The 23557-nt window shown below is 33.8% G+C and overlaps 1 protein-coding gene across 1 annotated transcript in view; it reads left to right on the top strand.

Moving 5' to 3' along the window:
- The first annotated feature begins 534 nt into the window (after nucleotides 1-534).
- Nucleotides 535-23557, top strand: part of LOC120424688 (protein wings apart-like) — a 47163-nt gene continuing 24140 nt past the window's right edge. The window contains exons 1-3 of the mRNA XM_039588863.2: nucleotides 535-796; nucleotides 8370-8656; nucleotides 8718-9595. Of these exons, the coding sequence (XP_039444797.1) occupies nucleotides 8500-8656; nucleotides 8718-9595 (1035 nt within the window). The 5' untranslated portion in view covers nucleotides 535-796; nucleotides 8370-8499. The remainder of the gene's footprint in view (nucleotides 797-8369; nucleotides 8657-8717; nucleotides 9596-23557) is intronic.

Here is a 23557-nt window from a genome sequence, read left to right as displayed (position 1 = left end):
ATTTCATTTAAACAAATTATCTGAAAGTGCCCCTTTTTTCGAAGACTCAAAACAGACAGCAACAAAAAAACGTGATTTTGCCGTGTACCTCGAGTCTGAACTGTATATTTTTTTGTAATTCATAGTTTTTTCATGTTTTTTGTTGAATATATTTTAACAAGGAAAAAAAATTCAATAATTTATCAAGCAAATTTTTGAATGAGGCTTGAAATTTTAAACGATTCGTATTTTGTTCAATTGATTTATGCTTAATTTTTTTTCTCCAATTTATATTAAAATTTGTACAGGCCTTAATTTAAGGCGTGATTTCATAAACCACGAGTACCATTAAATAACGCCTGCTTGTATGCAACATCAAATACTCCATTCCACCCAAGCATCAACCGCCAATTCAAATTTTCAAAACATGCACATTTGTATGGCTCCCTTCATCCAAGACCCAAACCGCTCTCCCCGCAGCAGCAGCCAATCTCACTGGCACCACTGCCACACAACAAGGTAGAAGGAGAAGTGGCCAAGAGAGAAAGAAAACTTTCGCCTGTAAATACGGTCCTCGCGAGTGTGTCCGTCGGTGGTGTGTCGCGCGCGCGTTCGTTTTTTTCGGCCTTTCGACGCGATTTTCGGTGTTTCCGGCGGGGGAAAAGTGCTCCCGCGAACCGTCCGCGGGTCGGCCGCAATGGATTACGGTGCCGGAAGTGGATTACAGCCGGTGGAATCGTGCTGTGGACGGATTTTCGACGTTTTTTCAGCGCCATCAGCAGCAGCAGTAGGCTTTGGCTGTGGTGTTGTGTGAGAGGTGAGAGCTGGCGCGGGAGGGGAGTGAGAAAAAAGGGGTGAGCGAGAGAGGAATAGTAGCGCGCTGCGGGGGGTGTGTGTGAGAGAGAGTGAGAGGGAGAGAAGGTGCTGTGTGTGTGTGAAAGTGTGTTTGTGTGCGCGATCAAGTGCGTGAATTATGGGGGTTCACGTTTTGAAAGGGCAAAGGAATTAAAACTTATTTTTTTTATTTCGAAAGTTTCAAAAGCCTTTAAAAATATTATTTTCATTGATTTAAATAACTTCTTAGACGAACCATTTCTTTTTTTTTTTTTTCATTTAGTTAAAAAAAATTGTTTGCTAAATGACCGATCAAGCCGAATAGCCATCGCTAGTAGAATGTAAATCACAATGGTTTTAATGCAATTTTCCTTCATGAATCAAGTCAGAATCACAAGCTACCGATGCGCCATTGTCGTATTTTTCTAAGTGGGTGTCTGTTCTTCAGTGTTCGTTTAACTCAATTTCGACCTGAAGATCAGATTCCTGCGTCAACGATGTTCAAGTCTGCGATTTTGAGAGAAATTCTCTTTTTCTTCTCCCGAACGGTTCCCGTTCCTCTGTTCGACTCTCATTCAGCTTGGACTTGCCCTCTCTATTTGAGTAAACGAGAGAAAAGCAGAAGACATTTTTGGCAAGAGAGAGGTGCACTCTTTCTTACTGTCTTGTCGGGATGTTGGTAGGAAATTTCGTCTTTTTCCTGAAATTTGTACTGTAAAATTAGTTTAAATTTTCTTAATCTGTTGACTTTGAGAAAAAAAAATTATCTCCGGGTGTTTTCTTTTTTTTTTTTTTTTTTAAGGTCCAATAAACAAAATATTAATTTTGCTTCTTGTATATTTTGAATACCTCTGACTCAAGGCGATTTTAAAAACACCCAAAAAGCTATTGGACCTTTAAAAAAATCTCTAGATCTATTTTCTGATTTTTTAAAATTTGATCTTATTTCTTAAAAAATAACGAAAAAGCTGAGATACATTCCTATAAATTCGTCTAAGAGACATTGAAGTTCAAATAAAGGTGTTATCATAACTAAAAGAAAAGTAAACAAAGGCTTTTAAGTTTTATATATACCCAACCCCCGGTGGTTGGTAACTTTTTCGTTTGACACTTATTTAGTTTGTACCCCGTTGGTCAAACTAAAAAGTGACGAACTGTCACTTTTTACACGGCGCTCACGCTATCAAAACAAACGTTTGCTAGTGTGTGTGAACTCCGTGTAAAAGGGGTGTCAAACTAAAACGTGACCCCGTTCGTTTGACAACAGTTGGTGTCAAACCATCAGTGTTTTAGTGTATTTAAATGGCGTTATCTCACAAATTCAAATCTTTTGTAAATTGGATAATGGGGAGTCCAACTAGTGGATTTTTAGAGTAGTACCTTTTTTTCAATTAATTGAAAACACCGAATGAATTTCATCCTTTTTTATTTTAACAATATATTTCAGTATTATTTTTTGTCAATATTTTCTTTAAATTATGTAGACCAATTTCTTCAATAATTATTCGACAAGGTCCCAGCACCAAAAAAAGCTTCATAAAAATAGTTTTATGAAAAAAGTTAATAAATAATAATCAGTTAAATAAACTCATAAAAACAATCCAACGATTTTTGTAAGCTTATTTAAACAGATTTGAGTGTTTTTTTTTTCGTTTGGAAATGTCTGACATATCTGAAAATAAGGATATTTTAAAAAAAAGGTGTTTACAAAACTTTCAACAGTAAAATTATTATCAAAACGCGTTGATCATTCTCAATATTTTAAATTTATAGTAATTTTTCAAATTTGTTCCAGTTTGATTATGACTTCTACAAAAAGTTAATTTTTATGCAAAGAAGCACTTTAAACTTGGGCAAAACAGGAAAACAAAAAAGGATTTGTTGGTTTCGAATTTGATTCTTCATCTGATAAATTTATCACAAAAACAACAATGTTTCGTTTTATTTTTAACTTTTTCGGAAAATTACAGAAATTGAAACACTGCCAAATAATTGTTACCATCTCGTCTTATAATTCGAAAAATTACATTCTAAATCATAATAATAAGTAGCAGTTGTTTGAAACAGATCTCTTTGTTGCTCTCGCTTAATCGTTTGTAAAATTATAAAATTATTTAATCGAATGATTGTATTTGAGTAATTGTGTAGCTGTAAGAATCTCCAAAACTCTGCATTTTGTCATTAGTTAAGCAAATTGTATTACGATTAGTACAACAAACAAACAAGAATTGAAAAAAAACGATCAAAACTGAATATTTTGCCCAATTCGTTTTCGTGTGAAAAATTTCAAAAAAGTGTTTGATTTTTTAAATCTCATTCATTTTGAGAATTCTCATCAATACCTACAATTTTGTCGAATATACCAAATCGATTAGAGAAAATCTTTTTCAAGTTAACGATTTTTGAACCTTTTTATTGTTACCACAATCGTGTGTAGATTTATAAGAATTTTATTATGTAAAATGCCTATTTTGTGTTAAAGAGCATTTATGACGAGAAAATTAATTTCTATATTTTGATTAAATCTTGATTCGCAAAAAGACACTATTTTTTTCATTTTACATCCAGAAATGAAGTTGAAAATTTTTTGCGACCGATATTTCGATTTTTCTAAAAAATCAGTATTGATTCAAAAATTCATAACTCGGCCAAACATTTTTTGCACAAACTGGAAATTTCTGAAAAGTTGGCATTTGATGTCCCCTTAAACATATAAAAAAAAATAGTGTTTTTTTTTTGCAAATCAAATTTTAGTGACAAAAAGTGAAATTAAAAATCACCAACATTTGTTTACCGTGTTTCATTTTTTTTTTTCAGTGCAGTCCTTATCCATACCTACAACTTTGCTGAAGACGCCAAAATGATCAAAAAATTCCTTCAAAAGATACAGATTTTTGAATTTTCATAAATCATTTTTGTATGGACAGCTGCCAAATTTGTATGGAAAATTATATGGACAAACTAATGATGCAAAATGACTTCTTTGTGCATACCAAAAGCACCAAACAAGTTTCAGCCGAATTAAAAAATACAACAAAAAAATCGAATGATCGAAATCTCAGAGAATTACCTACGAAAATGTTTTAAAGTTTAGTTTGTTTTTTTTTTTTATGAAAAATGATCATCTTCATATTTTTTAACAAAATATTACGACAATATTTGAAAACAAAAAAAAACAGTTGTCAAAACGCCCTTCCAAAATGCTACCCTCCCCCTTTCTCTCTTCGCTTGTTGTCGTCGTCATTTGTGTGTGTGTGCATGCGTGCCCAAGTGAGCGAGACAGCCTGTCAGCTTTCGCATGTGCTGTTGTTGTTGCATTTCAGAGCCTGTGCAGCAGCCAAAGCAAAAGCAGTAGGAGAAAGAAGCTGGATATTTTTGTGGATATTTTGAACTCTCCTCGTAGATGTGTGTGAGTGCGTGTGGTGAAAGGGGTTGGTCTTGGGGGTAAAGTAGGCGGGTGAGAAGGTGTAGGTGCGGGGGTCAGCAGCCGCCATGCCATTAATGAGACCATCTCGCGGGGTCCGCCAAGTTTTGCCATTGTGTGGTGGTGCACGAAAGTTGGGTGCGCGTTTGGTCGTCTTTTCGCGGCTTGCTTTGTGGTGTAGTGGTTAGTTTTCGTTTCGCAAAAAAGAGGTGTTGTCAAAAGTGACACGCACCAAGTAGAGCCACACTGTTTACAAACAGACCCGATTGTGTGTTTGTTTACAACGCCGAGGTTGTCACAGTTGAAACTTTTTTTGTGCGCCCATTCGTCCAAAGATGGAAGCAAGTCTCGACGGCGCGCCCGGCAAGAAGAAACCGCGAAGAAGATCGTTCTTTGACAAAAGGAAGGTATTTTTGCTGTCTTTTTTTCGCTCTTCATTGCAGTCGTCGCGGACGACAGACAGTTCCCTGGTACGCTGGTATTGGTGGCGGATTTGATGCTTGTAAACATTCATGCAACTTTAACATTCGGTGAAAAGTACGTCGTCGTCGGATAGGAGGAATCGGAGAGCAGGGAGGTTGTAAACCAGTTTTTGTTGGTCGGATTAGAAGCAGATACTTCAAGAGGAGAGTTTAAAAGGCAACGCAGAAGAAACAGATATTATTAGGGAGCGTTCTTTTATTACGTAACGCGAAAAAACGGACTTTTAGACCCCCTCCCCCCCCCCCTCGTAACAAAATTTCCATACAAATTTTAAAAATTTTGTATGGAGCGTAACACGGCCTCCGACCCCCCCTCCCCCCCTACTGCGTTACGTAATAAAAGAATGCTCCCTTATGATTCGTCGCCATCGTCGTGTGAGTCTCGAGAATGAATTCGTCAGCGCTTATTAAAAATACTTCTCACTCTCGCTCTTTAAACCGAATGCAATTGATCCAGCGCTGAACACGCAAATATTGATGGAGCAATGGAGGCAAAAAGGATAACATGCAGCAGAAGGGAAAAAAAAGTAATGTGGTGTAAACAGAACTGCGCAATGGACGTGTGCCAAGCTGACATTTTTCGGTGTGTGTGCGGGGCCAGTCGTCGTCGAAAGAATTGCTAATGATTAATCGACCCGTGGGAGAGTGATTAAATTTTGCTGGAAAATTTTCAAAATTCCGGCATGTGATTGACCGAAAATTTGTATCTTTTCAGGCGTTCATCGCGTGCGTGGTCAAGCTTGTTTTGAAAGGGTTTTCAACCCTTGCGAAAACGAACCAGCGTTTCCCGATTACCGACGTCAACGGAAGAGTGGAATATGCCGGCAGCATTCATAAGATAACTCGAGAATCAACCGACTAAAATGGTTCCAGTCAACAAAGCTGCAAGAAGAGTAAACAGCGTTTACTTGCTTATCTCAAGAATCAATCGACTAAAATGGTTCAAGCATTCAAAGCTACAACAAGAGTGGAATATGCAGACATCATTCACAAGATAACTCAAGCATCAAACGACTAAAATGGTTCAAGCATTCAAAGCTATAGGAAAAGTGGAATATGCAGACAGTAATCGCAAGATAACTCAAGAATCAAACGACTAAAATGGTTCAAGCATCCAAAGCTACAAGAAAAGTGGAATATGCAGACAACGTTCACAATATAACTCAAGAATCAACCGACTAAAATGGTTACAGCATTCAAAGCTACAACAAGAGTGGAATATGAAGACAACGTTCACAATATAACTAGAGAATCAACAAGCTAAAATGGTTTAAGTCAAACAAGCTACAAGAAAAGTGAACAGCATTCACTTGATAACTCAAGAATCAACCGACTCAAATGGTTCAAGCATTCAAAGCTACACGAAGAGTGAAATATGCAGACTGCATTCACAAGATAACTCAAGAATCAACCGACTAAAATGGTTCCAGTCAACCAAGCTACAAGAAGAGTGAACAGCGTTCAATTGATATCTCAAGAATCAACCGACTAAAATGGTTCAAGCGTTCAAAGCTATAACAAGAGTGGATTATGCAGACATCATTCACCAGATAACTCAAGCATCAAACGATTAAAATGGTTTAAGCATTCAAAGTACCAGAAAAGTGAAATATGCAGACAACGTTCACTTGATAACTCTAGAATCAACGGACTAAAATGGTTCAAGTCAAACAAACTACAAGAAGAGTGGAACATGCAGACAGCATTCACTTGATAACTCTAGAATCAACCGACTAAAATGGTTCAAGCATTCAAAGCTACAAGAAAAGTGGAATATGCAGACAACATTCACAGTATGACTCAAGAATCAACCGACTAAATTGGTTCAAGTATTCGAAGCTAAACGAAGAGTGGAATATGCAGACAGCAATCGCAAGATAACAAAAGAATCAACCGACTAAAATGGTTCAAGCATTCAAAGCTACAAGAAAAGTGGAATATGCAGACAGCAATTGCAAGATAATTAAGAATCAACCGACTAAAATGGTTCAAGCATTCAAAGCTACAAGAAAAGTGAAATATGCAGACATCATTCACCAGATAACTCAAGCATCAAACGATTAAAATGGTTTAAGCATTCAAAGCTACCAGAAAAGTGAAATATGCAGACAACGTTCACTTGATAACTCTAGAATCAACCGACTAAAATGGTTCAAGCATTCAAAGCTACAAGAAGAGTGGAACATGCAGACAGCATTCACTTGATAACTCTAGAATCAACCGACTAAAATGGTTCAAGCATTCAAAGCTACAAGAAAAGTGGAATGTGCAGACAACATTCACAATATGACTCAAGAATCAACCGACTAAAATGGTTCAAGCATTCAAAGCTACACGAAGAGTGGAATATGCAGACAGCATTCACTTGATAACTCTAGAATCAACCGACTAAAATGGTTCAAGCTTTCGAAGCTAAAAGCAGAGTGGAATATGCAGACAGCATTCATAGGATAGCTCAAGAATCAACTGACTAAAATGGTTCAAGCATTCAAAGCTACACGAAGAGTGGAATATGCAGACAGACAACGTTCACAGCATAACTCAAGAATCAACCGAGTGGAATAGGCAGACAGTATTCACTTGATAACTCAAGAATTAACCGACCAAAACGGTTCAAGCATTCAATGATTCAAGAAGAGTGGAATATGCCGACAGCATTCTAAAAAATGGTGAACTAAAATGGTTCAAGCATTCAGAGCTACACGAAAGTTGAATATGCAGACAGCATTCACAGGATAACACAAGAATCAACCGACTAAAATGGTTCAAGCATTCAAAGCTACCAGAAAAGTGAAATATGCAGACAGCAATCGCAAGATAGCTCAAGAATCAACCGACTAAAATGATTCAAGCATTCAAAGCTACCAGAAAAGTGAAATATGCAGACAACGTTCACTTGATAACTCTAGAATCAACCGACTAAAATGGTTCAAGCATTCAAAGCTACAAGAAGAGTGGAACATGCAGACAGCATTCACTTGATAACTCTAGAATCAACCGACTAAAATGGTTCAAGCATTCAAAGCTACAAGAAAAGTGGAATGTGCAGACAACATTCACAATATGACTCAAGAATCAACCGACTAAAATGGTTCAAGCATTCAAAGCTACACGAAGAGTGGAATATGCAGACAGCATTCACTTGATAACTCTAGAATCAACCGACTAAAATGGTTCAAGCATTCGAAGCTAAAAGCAGAGTGGAATATGCAGACAGCATTCATAGGATAGCTCAAGAATCAACTGACTAAAATGGTTCAAGCATTCAAAGCTACACGAAGAGTGGAATATGCAGACAGACAACGTTCACAGCATAACTCAAGAATCAACCGAGTGGAATAGGCAGACAGTATTCACTTGATAACTCAAGAATTAACCGACCAAAACGGTTCAAGCATTCAATGATTCAAGAAGAGTGGAATATGCCGACAGCATTCTTTTGATAACTCAAGAATCAACCAACTAAAATGATTCAAGCATTCAAAGCTACCAGAAAAGTGGAATATGCAGACCACTTAACTCAAGAATCAGTGACAAAATAATTACAATAGATTTAGTTTAGTTTATTTATAAGTCTAAAGATGTTATTAAATTTTTGCTTTTCTGCAGTTTGATACAATGTATTTCTCCGTCTCTTTTCTCCATTGCAGAACCGTGAATTAGTGTGTTAAATCTGTGTCCTCAGTGTAAACTAATGACTTAAGGAAAAACTTTTCAACTCGAATTAAGATTTTAAAAACTCTTCAAACTGGCCAAGTTAAGCTAAACCACTGCAGCAACATGTCCAAGTGGAACAAAAACCACGGGCTAATCGTCCCGATCGATTCGCTGCTCAAGGAGAAGGAAAACACAAATCGACCGGCTCCGCTCCGGTCGGCCGGCCTCGTTGGCCGCTGGGGCATCACCAGCTTCACCTCGATCCGGAACACCAGCTATGGTGAGGTTTTCCTGCCTAGATTTCCCAAAATTAAAACTATTAATCCTGTTTCCTTTCGCAGAGTTCGAGAGCACCAGCCCGAAGGAGTCGGACGAGCTCAGCTGCTCGTCCAACCTGGCCAGCCTGTCGACGCAGCTGCCGGCGGCACCGAAGCCGAAAAAGTTCTTCAAAAGCCGCAACAACGCGCCGCCGGCCACGCCCGACCCGCACCGCCAGCCGGACGCGCTCTACCACCAGCAGATCGTGCAGCACCAGGCGGCCCAGCTGCAGGCCCGCATCCACCAGAAGGCGGGTGGAAGTCCGCCGTACGTGACGCCGCCGGCCGGGTTCTACGCCCAGCAGAGCGGCAGCTCCAAGTCGCCGGCGGCCAAGGAAGAGGTGGTTAAGGAAAAGAAGAAACCCGGCCGGAAGAAGAAAGTGAAACCGGTGGAGGCGGTGGCGGCGGCGGCGCCACCGCCTGCCGATGGTGAGGAACTTCCGGTTGATCCGGAAGTGGCTGCTCCGCCTGCAATTGTGGAAGAGGCAGCTGCGGCACCAGCCACTCCAACCCCTCCCAAGAAGGAGAAAAAAGAGAAGAAGGAAAAGAAGCAGAAAAAAGTGAAAAAAGAACCGGAACCGACTCCGGAACTGCCCAAGCGCAACTCGACCCGCACCCGGAACAAGGTCGTCAACTACAATGAAGACGACGACAGCTTCGACAGTCCGATCCCGTTCCGGAACGATACGCCGCCGGTCGGGCCGTCCAAGCTGGCGGCGGAGCCACCAGCTGCGGTGCCGGAAGAACCGGTTGCGGCGCCCGAGCCCGAACCGCAGCAGGTTGTTCCCGTGCCGCAAGCTAGCCCCGGCAAAGTGAAGGAACCGAAGACGGTGGTGGTTCCGGTGCCGTTGTCGTCCCCGTCCGTACTGGAGCATCCGCCGATCGTGCTGCGGATATCGAAGGTGAGTCGAAGCGAACGAGCTTGGTACTTGGAGTTGACGTCAGTGTTTGGGAAACGCTTTCTAGGTACTTGAAGTTCACGTCTGTGTTTGGGAAGTGCATGTTTTGATTGGAAATTCGAATGCCGTTGCAATCTCTCGTAATTTGAAATCTTACGTGTTATCTCCAGAATAAAAACCGTAAAATTTACTTTCTGAATAATTATGCTGAAAAATATTTAGGAAAGTTCGTATTTTAAAATGCTCAAAAATGTATTGTAACTTTTTTTATTTTATCGTTCATTGTGACTGCATATCTAAAGTTTGATTCAAACTATACTTTCCCATAACTTCGCTGCCGGTCAGCAGGTATTGGAAGTACCAATCATTTTGGCAATATTTTAAAACTTCGCGTTTTTTAAAAAGTTCAAAAATTTGTACAAGTTTTTCGGAGTTGACTAAACCGTTATTCAACGTCAAAGTAGTTCAATTTTCTTCTCGATTTTTCTCAACAATTATTTTTTGTAAACTTGTACAAAAATAAAATAAAGAATTCGACTCAAATTGTCATAACATCGCGTCATTGAAGCCTCCTAGATCCAACAACAACAAAATAACATCGCACCCAACTTCTACCTCCACTGTGGGAGGCAAGTTGTTCAAAAAACAACTTGTCTGTATTGGTGTGGCACTAGCACTACCACCACCACCACCAACTAACTATATCTAGACTAAACCGTATACCGTTTTCATTCTGCTCTACACATTGCATAACCATAACAGACCAGTGTTGCCAGCCCTAGAACTTGTTTTTTTTTACAAGTAGTCCTTCAAATTTGTTGATTTAAACGTTTCAATCGCATTTGTGTTCAAACTCCGAAATGAAAAACAAACAATTTCCCCTTGACTCTAAATAAGACAAAGAAAACGACTTTCAACACTTTCTCTTTTCCGACGGAGAGAGAGCAAGTGTTGCCACGTGCGCGGCTTTTCCCCCAAGTCGGTTCACCGTTTCCAGATGGGACACCCGGTGTTTCGGTTGTGGTGGTGTTACTCCGACAAACTGTCTGGCCTGGTCTGTTGATGTTTGTTTGTATTTGTGGCGGACTAGAGGAAGTTTGGTTTGTTTTGTTTACTTTGCGAAAATTGCGTTGATTTTTCGAAATTATTGTTTTTTTTTACATTTGATTAACTATGTTAAAAATTGCTCAATTTTAATAGAAACGTTTCTTAATTTTCAAAAATAAAATTGTTCAAAAAAAATAATATCAAAGTTGATTAATCTAATTCTCCGATTTTGGTTGTTGGTGTTAGTTATTTCATTAGAAGATTCTAGTTCTACAGGATCCAATTTCAAAATTCAAAAATGTTCGAACTCTAGTTGGCATTTCATGTGATTAACAGGGTGACCACTCAAGTCGGCAACTTTATTCCAAAAATCAGGAATTTGCGTAAATATTTCAAAAACAAATTTTCTTTTGCTTAGTAGTTAATTTATAATTTCTGTGTATATAAATACTCGACTCTTTGTTTTTGTTTTATTATTAGGAGAAATTTTGTCTGTTTATTCCGTACGTCAAAAAAATACATTTTTCATGTATAGTTTTCCCATAGATATCAATTCTTAGGCAACTTGGACTTAGACAAACATCACTTAACATCACGAAATCCAGTCTGCAATCCTTTAAAGCACCGTCTCCTAGCGAAGCGTATAGTTTGCCCATTGAAGTCTTCATTTAATTTGATATAATTTAAGTGGCAACTAGTTCTTATGCTATGTTTTTTTGAGTATTTGATATCGTTTTTGAAATGCATGTTGAAATCAAGTGTCGTTGGACAGACACGTTTTTCTGCGATTTGCAGGTTATTTAAATTTGCAGTATTTTCAAAATAAAAACGGTATTTTGCTCAAAAAAAAATATGAAGCAAATATTTATTGCAAATTGAAAACAAATGTTCTTATTAAAAAAAGAAAATTACATCATTCGCATCTTTAAGTACTGTTTTCTTCAAATATCTAATCCATACAAAATCTGGCGTTTGAAATTTCTATTGCAATGTAGTGAAATTTCAGTAAAACTGAAGCTTTGTTCCACAATTTGTTAAAATTTATTAAATTTCATGTTCGCATTATGTTTGAAAACGTAAACGTTTCAAAATCCATATTAGATTTAAAATATAAATATAGAAATTTAATAGTACAAATATACAACAAATTAAAAAAAAACTAACTAAATTTAAAAAAATAAGAAATCTGAACTTGAATATAATAGAAACATTAAAAACTTGAAATATGTAAAAACCAAAATATAAATTTAGAAACTTCAAAATTTAAAAATTCTAATATTTAAAAATTCTCAAATTCAGAAATTAGAAACTTGTGCAATCGGAAATTCAAAGTTCAAAATCATATTCTGAAGTAAAATATTAAAAAAAATTACAATTGTAAGATTCTAAGAAGTTGTAATTTAAAAAGAAATAAACAAACCAATAAATTATAAATTAAAAAAAATATAAATTCTGATATTTTTCTCTTTAAACTCCGAAAATGTTTGATTTTTCTGGCGGTATTTGAGAATTTAAGAATTGAATTGAAAAATAAATATTCAAAAATGGAAGAATTAGAGAATTGAAGGATCTAAAATTTTAAAACCAAAAATTTTTTTAAATACATACTAAATTCCGTGATTTTAAAATTTTAGAGTTTAAATATTTCACCTCCGTGTACGCACGAGAGCAAGCAGCAGTCAAGTGCTCAGTGCTCCATCGTTTTTTTCGATTTTTTTCGCCGTAGTTTACCGTGATTAGCCGCGAGTTTGCTCCTGCAGCATGCCAAAGGCCGGCCGTGGCCGTGGCAGTTCGAGTGCGGCCTCGAAAAACCCGCGAAGTTCGTCTACCGGCCGTGTGCAAAAAGGTAAACAAACCAGCGCCGTGTCGGCCGCCATCGCGCAGGGGAGCGTCAGCGCTGAAGGCATCGACAAAAAGTTACTACATCCCGGATATGTCCCAAGATCACCAGTGCGAACCCGTTCCGGTACTTCCGGTGCCACGACCAGTGGCACATCAACATCCGCCAACATCCCCATCAGGAACGAGTTCCAGATGCTGAGCGACGACGAAGAAAATAACAACTCTGACGGTAGCAGCATTACCGACGACGACGACGACGATGATGGTCGTGCACGGAAAAAAGTGCCGACGTCAAAAAAGAACAATTCTCCAACGGAACGAAGACCACCTCCAATTTTTGTTTTGGACACGTTGGCGGACGATGTTGACGAGTTGCTGGAAGGCCTCGGATATTGTCTGAAAATCGGTAAGTCGGCAGTGCAAGTGATCACACTGAACAGAAAAGATTTCGACCTGGTGCTTGAAGAACTGAAGCGTAGCAACTTCAACTTCTACACATACGACCCAGAGAAGCCCCCTGTTAAGGTCGTCTTGCAGGGTTACCAAGACCGTCCGATCGCCGACCTGAAGCGACACCTCTCGAACGCCGGAATAAAGCCACGGGAGATAAAAGTGCTCTCGCGAAAGACAACAGTCACAGGTACACACACCCTGTACCTGTTGTACTTCGACCGCGGCACCGTCAAGATCCAAGATCTGCGGTGGACTAAGACACTGGACGGTTTTTGGGTAAACTGGCGGTTTTACACCAAGAACCCGACAGACGTAGCGCAATGCCACCGTTGCCAGAAATTCGGCCACGGCTCGCGGAACTGCAACCTCCGGCCCCGCTGCGTGAAGTGCGGTGAGTCACACCTCTCGGAGGCGTGCGCACTGCCACGAAAGGCGGACTTGGGGAAAAATGCAGAACAGACTAAGCCCCGCGTAAAGTGCGCGAACTGTGACGGCAACCATACCGGTAACTACCGCGGATGCGTCGCGCGCAAGGCTTACCTCGAGGAGCAGGAAAAGAGGAAGAAGAAAGCAGCAGCGTCCCACTCTCCTCAGCGAAGTACGAGCGCAGCCGTTCCTGCAGCTGGGCAGCGTACGGTTCCAGCGGACAACCCAGCGATCCCTCCTGGATGGGGGCGTTCGTTTGCCAGCGTGGTCGCTGCCGGTAGCGGCGATGCGGCCCAGCAAGGAGTCACCGGGGAAGATCTCTTTACCCTGCCGGAGTTCTTTGCTCTCGCGGGGGAGATGATGACGCGGTTTCGGAGCTGCCGTAACAAGGCGGAGCAATTTCTGGCCCTCGGAGAGCTGATGATCAAGCACATCTATAATTGATATTATTTTTGTCTGTGATCTAGTTTTAAGCTTTCTCTCTATCTATCCTTTTCCCATTGCACTTTCTGTAAGTTTTTTGAAAACTTTTTCTTACTCTTGTCTATTCCATAGTTATAAGTAATAATTTTTCGATTGAATTACGATGTAAATCACAGCTGAAAGGAACACCAAAACTCTGTTGTGTACCTAAATGAACTCATTGTAAATTGATTATTCACAAATAAAACCGAATTGAATTGAATTGAGTTTAAATATTTCCGAAGTGAAATTATTCCGAGGCATTCGGATAAGCGATAAATTACACCCCAAGCACCTTTCAATATTTATAATTGCAGTACTTCCGAGAACACTTGAAAATGTTATACAAAAATTGAAGCGGCCAGCCCTACTGCGTTGTGTTCACCGCAGAGAGGATTCTGAGAACGGATTACGTTTCACAGAATCTACAGGAGGAGGAAGGATGCGTGGACATACCGTTCCAAACGTTAATTTCTTGTTTATTTGCTGCGAAAATATTTATTCCTGTTTTAATAATGTTATTGTTAGTTTTTTCATGCTTTCAATTTTTTTAAGAACTTCTTTCAAAATAGTTTATGGTTGTTTTTAGTCAATAGTTCTGTGAGTTTGCCATTCTTTTGAAATCTTGTTTTTTTAATATTTCTGTGTTTTTTTATTATTTCAAATATGAGCAGTTCTTAAAAAAACAGCTATGAGAAAGAGTCTGATTTCGATCTAATTTAACAAACAAAAAAAACCTTTCAATTTAATTTTTAATTATTTCGTTTCGTTTAACGTAAAAAGGTGAGAGACGCGCAATTTAAGTCCGATCTCGTACATTTAATTTTTGAACAATTCAATTTAATTTTCAAATGTTTCAATTTAATTTTGAATTGTTTCTTTTATATATCTGTGGGATTTTCTTTATTGTTTTAATTTTTTTATTGTGAGTTTCTTTTTTTTTGCTGTCTTTTAAATATGGTAATTTATTCAAACAGTTTTATGAGAGAAAATCTGTAATTAAATATATATTTTCGAGAATTTTAAAATTATTTGATTTTTGTTTCTGTAATATTTCTGTGTGATTTCAACAGGCACTTGGACTGAGCTATAAAGCTCAATATAAAAATAAAACTATTTGTCATAAATTTAAAAATATATACACAGAAAAAATGGTTCTGGATCTCTGAGTATTTCTCGTAATTATCTAAGAAAATGATATCAGGGATGGCCACTCAAGTCGAGAAATCGGGAAAAAATCGTGAATTCGCCAAAATCCAGCAAAAATCGGGAAATAGTCGGGAATCTGTGATTTTTTGTCAAAGGTCGGGAATCCCAAGCATACCTGTTTGAAAATTATTTTCTAATTCTTGAATATTTTTAAAATTGTCAGCTTAAATTCGCTCAATTCTTCTTTGATAACTTAGGTTGAATTTAAGGTTTCTTTGACTATTGAAATCTATTTGAGATTGAAAAGGCTTTTCAAGACATTAAAATCTTAATAAATATTGGATGCATTTGGCACAGATTTTCATAGAATTTTTGTGAATCAAAAGATTTGTATTTATTTTTGTGTATCAAACAAAAAATAACATCTAACTTAAAACAACAACAAAGTTAATGAAAAATAATAAAAATTTAGAACCTAATTTTAAAGATTGTGGCCAGCGAAAAGTTATGGTTGAAAAAGAAAAAAAAGATTCCAATTTGAGTTTTACAATTTTTTTTGGCTGCAAATATTTTTAATTGTTTAACTACATTTTGTTTGGAAAACATGAAAGAAAATATTTAAATTGCAAATTAATTATTTGAATCAAACAATATTGATTCAAAAAAAGTATATCTAAATTATCAATATAAATGAGAAACTGGTACTATGACTAACAGATGATTTAATCGTTCTTTGATTTAAAATAAAATAAAATTATAAATTCAGTCTTTAACAAATGGCCTTTTTTAGTTGAAACGTAGTATCAAAAATATAGGTTTACCAATGCTTAAAATAAACATTTAAATTATAAGTATGGGTAAGCTTTCGTTTTTTTTTCAATAATTAATTATTTATGTTTCTACTCTCGTTAGTTTCTATTTTTAGAAATGTTGTCAATAGTTAGATTTTTTTGAAATTAATGTAGATATTTTTTTCGATGCTTGATATTGACTTTATTATAAATAATTTTTGGTTTGAAATCATTCTTTAGATAAGAAATGCCTAATATTTGAGTTTCTGGAAAAGTCGGGAATTTGAAAACGGGATTTTGGTGGTCACCCTGAATATGCGACATTGGGCCTTTGCAAATTCTGACCAGAATTGAATTGATTTTTCTATGCTATAGGTAGAAATATCTATTATTTTATGTCCTGAAAATATATTAAAATAATTTTCAGTCGCCACCCTATTTAACCCGGAATGAATTACACATACCTATAAATTCATAGAGCAATCATTGGTGTATTGGTGGTCACTGTATTGGTGTCATTGATTAACAGGGCAATTCATTCGTATACGAAACACCGACGAAACGAGAAAACGAGGCCGTCTTTACTTCTTTTCTTCTTTTTTTCTGCTTTGCCGTTTGCCAGTGTATTGGTGTTGGACTTGAATTTCGTCTACCAAGGCAATACTTTCCTTCTCTGCTAACCAACGGACACACAGCCGACGACCAGCAGTTCTTGTTTGATGGGCTTCGCTTTCGGTTCGGGGTCTTTTTTTTTCTTCAGTGTTTATAATTTTTGCGTGATAAAAAGGGAAAAGAGGACTTCTTTATTATTATTTTTTGAGTGTTTTTCATGTTTGTTACATTTTGTGGGTATGATTGTGATTTGTGCGTTAGTTTTGGACTGAAATCGTGACTTTAAAGTGCTTCAACGCCGCAGCCTACTCTGTTACACCATCGCGCCCTAATTGGGTGATAACGAGTTCGAGGCTCGGCCTCTCTCTAGGTAGGTCGGATAAAGTTACACCACAGTCGTCTCGTCTCGTCGTCGTCGTTTTCACTATCAAGAGAGTTTGGTGAGGCATCTGCTCTGCTTCTTGCTTTCCCCTTATGACCAATATTAGGTACAGTCTCGATGCGATGTAATGCGATAGAGAGAGGCTCTTAGTACAGTTAATCAGTGTACCAATACAGCAAAGAATGTGAGTAGACTGTGCGTAAGCGCCACTTCCAACTGGGCTAGAAATAGTTGTGGTGGGCAAAATGGCAAAATGACGCAAGTGTTAAGTCTTTTAAGATCAAAACACCCCACATTGACTCATTTTTGGCGCAAATTGTTGCATTTTCCACACTCTCATCTCAGCTTGTAATCGGTGTGTAACTAGTCGTCACCCCAACTCGCTTGGTCTAGTGTAGCTTCGCTAGTTCAAGCAGTTTCTTCGCTAGTATTGGTGTCGGGACTAGTTTTGGCGCGGCGGAGGTGGCGGCACATGTTTTCAAATCTTTTCTTCTTCTTCCTCTTCTTTTTTTTGCGAGCGAAGAAGTTGTAGACTTGAAGTACCCGTGTAACCGTTTATATGGAATGATATTGTGGGTTCTGGTGGTGGAGGTCGTGGCCCGTCTGGTTGTCCTGATACGCACAACGTTCAGCGTGGTCAGGTGCGATTGATAGTTTGTGCTGCGCGAGAGTCATGTGACGATTTGTTTACGTGTGGGTAGTTTTTGGTTGAATGTTGCACTGATTACTACAATCTATTCAGTTAAAATAACACAGAATATTTCGCTTAAAATAAAGAAAAAGATTTGCATGGAAAAACAACGTTTTAAAAAACATTTATATTCAAATCAAAATAAAATTGAGCTTCGTTTAATGCAATTTATTCAACAAATCAAACGTTTCAAAATGTCAACTAAAAAACTAAAACGAAGCTCTCCGTACAACCCGAATCATGAATACCTTTTCACGAGTTTTTTTTTTAAATTGTCTTAATTTTTATGTCAAATTCTAGTTTACAAACACCAAATCAGCCAAATTTAAATAATGAATTGCCTTTTTCATTACCAACAAAATTATGCCTCAATCGCCGCCATGTTGAATTACACATTCCCAAATTATTTTTGATGATTTTAGAAATTTGACTTTTTTCGAATTTTTTTGTTATTATATTTAGTTCGTTGCAAATATTTTTCAAAGTGTATGTATCGAAAAAATACAAATTAATTGAAAAATAAAGAAAATTATAATTCTTTTGATACCCATATTACACATTTTAAAAATGTGAGTATTCTCGAAAAAATACGATAATTTGTGAAAATTTGAGTATTTAAAAAAAATCTCTAGCAAAGTGAAAAAGCATAAAAAATTTCGCTTCGTTCGATACCCATATTGCATATTTTAAAAATTTGAGTACTTTCGAAAAAATATGGTATTTTGTGATTTTTTTGTATTTTCCAAAAAAAACACTCTTTTAATGTGAAAAAGCAAACCAAATTTCGCTTCGTTTGATACCCATATTGCACATTTTGAAAATTTTAGTATTTTCGAAAAAATGCGGTAATTTGTGAAAATTTTAGTATTTTCCCCAAAAAAAACTCTAATTTAGCAAAAAATTTGAAAATTTGAGTATTTTCTAAAAAATACGTGAAAATTTTATTAATAAAAAAAACTAGAAAAAGCATACACAATTTTGCTTCGTTTGATACCCATATTGCATATTTTTCAAATTTCAGCACTTTCGAAAAAATATGGTATTTTGTGATTTTTTTTTGTATTTAAAAAAACTCTTTTAGTGTAAAAGCAAACAAAATTTCGCTTCGTTTGATACCCATATTGCACATTTTGAAAATTTTAGTATTTTCGAAAAAATACGGTAATTTGTGAAAATTTTAGTATTTTCCCAAAAAAAAACTCTAATTTAGCAAAAAAAAAAAGCATACAAAATTTCGCTTAGTTTGATACCCATATTGCATATTTTAAAATTTTAGTATTTTCGAAAAAATACGGAAATTTGTGAAAATGTAAGTTTTTTCATAAAAAACACTAATAATACAAAATTTCGCTCCGTTTGATACCCATATTGAATATTTTAAAAATTTGAGTACTTTCGAAACAATATGGTATTTTGTGATTTATTTTAGTATTTTCAAAAAAAACTCTTTTAACGGTGCACATCAACCAGAGCTTATGCACCCAGATTTGTATTACAGACATTTTAGTATCTTCAAAACTACGGTTACTATTGCAATATTTTGTTATTCATCCCCTAAAGTACTGTCCACAAAGCAATTTACAACAAAGTTTGACTAATTTTACAATCCCGTTATTGCAGGATTGGGTCCGTAAATTTGACAAATTTGAAACAAGAAGACAACAACTTCCTTCGTTGCTGTGCACCCTTAATGTGAAAAAAACAAACCGAATTCGCTTCGTTTGATACCCATATTGCACATTTTGAAAATTTTAGTATTTTTGAAAAAAAAACGTTAATTTGTAAAAATTTTAGTATTTTCTCAAAAAAACTCTAATTAAGCAAAAAAAAAAAAGCATAAAAAATTTCGCTTAGTTTGATACCCATATTGCATATTTTAAAAATTTTAGTATTTTCGAAAAAATACGGAAATTTGTGAAAATGTAAGTTTTTTCATAAAAACACTAATAAAATGAAATAGCATCGAACATTTCAATTCGTTTGATACCCATATTGCTAATTTTATAAATTTGAGTATTTTCGAAAAATACGGTAATTCGTGAAAATTTGAGTATTTAAAAAACCCTAATAAAGTGAAAAAGCAAACCAAATTTCGCTTCGTTTGACACCCATATTCCATATTTTGAAAATTTTAGTACTTTTGAGAAAATACGGTAATTTGTGAAAATGTAAGTATTTTCAGAAAAAAAATCTGATAATGTGAAAAAGCATGCAAAATTTTGCTTACTTTTATACCCATATTTCAAATTATGAAAATTTTAGTACTTTCGAAAAATACGGTATTTTGTGAACAATATTGAGTACATATTTTACTTTGAAACTTACTAAATTTTCAAAAAATATACTCTTGGTGAAAGCATTGATAATTAAGCATGATATGGTTGAATTAATCGATTTAAGAATGATTTAAAAATGAGTTCTCGTCCATTATCGGCGATTTGCGATTTTTTTTTAAATTTTGAAATTGAAAATTGTAGAATTGAAAAAAATAAATTTTGAAGAGTTGAAGAATTGGAAAATTTAATTGAGTCCTTAACGAGGCACATCAGCCGGAAACCCGTCCTCGAAATTTTTTTTTCTAAAACTGGTATATCTCGAAAACTACAAAACATATCGATATGATTTTTGATTTAGCCCCTAGAGTTTTAATTTCTGAACAATTTGCAACTAAGCAAAACTATTTTTACAATACCATTGTTTCAATGTTGGGTCCGAGAGTTCAATGTTGCATGCTGTTTTTGCACTCTACATATTGTTTTTTGATCGTGTAACCCCAACAGGGCAAAAACCACATTGTCAGTCCAAAAAAGGAAGTTGGTACGCGCTTCTCAAGACAATTATCTATTCATTGAATATAAATTTGTTTTGATATGAGTTTTCGTTTTTTTATAGTAAATATTCTACAAAAAAATATTTTTATCCAGCCCAAATCATGCAACAGGCACGCGACAGGCAATTTTGTTGCATACAACAGAAGTGGCAACAGCGCGCCATGCTAGCCTGCTGCTCAGCACTCGGCCAGCACGCGGCACACAGCGAGAACAAAGGAGCCAAATAGGGCCGACTTCATATTTTTGTACGCTTTTAGGAAAATAAATATTGGACGACAAATATCTTTCAACATATTTTTTCACTGAAATAATGCCAACAGTAAATTATGTAATAATATTTTACACTCTAATAAAATTTATTGATGTTCCACAGCGAGATGGGAGCGTACAATTCGTACTCGGCTAAGCATTTTCATTATGCAACCTGAAGATAAAAAGTGAATGAAATTTTATGTAATAATAATGTAATTTGAAGCTTCAAATAACACAGGTGATTTCAAAAATGAACAGTGTTTATTCTATTAAAAATTTTGATAATTTTGGTGGACTATTGACCCTATTTCTTCTCTGCTAACTTGCCGGCCCGGCTGGCCTCGGTGTGTGATTGTGTGTGCGTGTGTGTAGGCTTTGTTTTGTTGCAATCATTGCAATCAAAGGCATGGTTTTGGATTTATTTTGGCATTCACGTCGTTATCGACTGGTAAAGAGAATGATCAAATTAGATAATTTTTACAAAATAACAAAATTACAAAATTACAAAATTACAAAATTACAAAATTACAAAATTACAAAATTACAAAATTACAAAATTACAAAATTACAAAATTACAAAATTACAAAATTACAAAATTACAAAATTACAAAATTACAAAATTACAAAATTACAAAATTACAAAATTACAAAATTACAAAATTACAAAATTACAAAATTACAAAATTACAAAATTACAAAATTACAAAATTACAAAATTACAAAATTACAAAATTACAAAATTACAAAATTACAAAATTACAAAATTACAAAATTACAAAATTACAAAATTACAAAATTACAAAATTACAAAATTACAAAATTACAAAATTACAAAATTACAAAATTACAAAATTACAAAATTACAAAATTACAAAATTACAAAATTACAAAATTACAAAATTACAAAATTACAAAATTACAAAATTACAAAATTACAAAATTACAAAATTACAAAATTACAAAATTACAAAATTACAAAATTACAAAATTACAAAATTACAAAATTACAAAATTACAAAATTACAAAATTACAAAATTACAAAATTACAAAATTACAAAATTACAAAATTACAAAATTACAAAATTACAAAATTACAAAATTACAAAATTACAAAATTACAAAATTACAAAATTACAAAATTACAAAATTACAAAATTACAAAATTACAAAATTACAAAATTACAAAATTACAAAATTACAAAATTACAAAATTACAAAATTACAAAATTACAAAATTACAAAATTACAAAATTACAAAATTACAAAATTACAAAATTACAAAATTGCAAAATTACAAAATTACAAAATTACAAAATTACAAAATTACAAAATTACAAAATTACAAAATTACAAAATTACAAAATTACAAAATTACAAAATTACAAAATTACAAAATTACAAAATTACAAAATTACAAAATTACAAATAATACAAATAATACAAATAATACAAATAATACAAATAATACAAATAATACAAATAATACAAATAATACAAATAATACAAATAATACAAAAATACAAAAATACAAAAATACAAAAATACAAAAATACAAAAATACAAAAATACAAAAATACAAATAATACAAATAATACAAATAATACAAATAATACAAATAATACAAATAATACAAATAATACAAATAATACAAATAATACAAATAATACAAATAATACAAATAATACAAATAATACAAATAATACAAATAATACAAATAATACAAATAATACAAATAATACAAATAATACAAATAATACAAATAATACAAATAATACAAATAATACAAATAATACAAATAATACAAATAATACAAAAATACAAAAATACAAATAATACAAAAATACAAAAATACAAAAATACAATAATACAAAAATACAATAATACAAAAATACAAAAATACAAATAATACAAATAATACAAATAAAACAAATAATACAAATAATACAAATAATACAAATAATACAAATAATACAAATAATACAAATAATACAAATAATACAAATAATACAAATAATACAAATAATACAAATAATACAAATAATACAAATAATACAAATAATACAAATAATACAAATAATACAAATAATACAAATAATACAAAAAATACAAAAATACAAATAATACAAATAATACAAAAATACAAAAATACAAATAATACAAATAATACAAATAATACAAATAATACAAATAATACAAATAATACAAATAATACAAATAATACAAATAATACAAATAATACAAATAATACAAATAATACAAATAATACAAATAATACAAATAATACAAATAATACAAATAATACAAATAATACAAATAATACAAATAATACAAATAATACAAATAATACAAATAATACAAATAATACAAATAATACAAATAATACAAATAATACAAATAATACAAATAATACAAATAATACAAATAATACAAATAATACAAATAATACAAATAATACAAATAATACAAATAATACAAATAATACAAATAATACAAATAATACAAATAATACAAATAATACAAATAATACAAATAATACAAATAATACAAATAATACAAATAATACAAATAATACAAATATACAAATAATACAAATAATACAAATAATACAAATAATACAAATAATACAAATAATACAAATAATACAAATATTACAAATAATACAAATAATACAAATAATACAAATAATACAAATAATACAAATAATACAAATAATACAAATAATACAAATAATACAAATAATACAAATAATACAAAAATACAAAAATACAAATAATACAAATAATACAAATAATACAAATAATACAAATAATACAAATAATACAAATAATACAAATAATACAAATAATACAAATAATACAAATAATACAAATAATACAAATAATACAAATAATACAAATAATACAAATAATACAAATAATACAAATAATACAAATAATACAAATAATACAAATAATACAAATAATACAAATAATACAAATAATACAAATAATACAAATAATACAAATAATACAAATAATACAAATAA

The sequence above is a fragment of the Culex pipiens genome, chromosome 1 (assembly GCF_016801865.2).
Source record: "Culex pipiens pallens isolate TS chromosome 1, TS_CPP_V2, whole genome shotgun sequence".
NCBI classification, from domain to species: Eukaryota; Metazoa; Arthropoda; class Insecta; order Diptera; family Culicidae; genus Culex; species Culex pipiens.
This window is presented reverse-complemented; position numbering and strand designations above follow the sequence as displayed.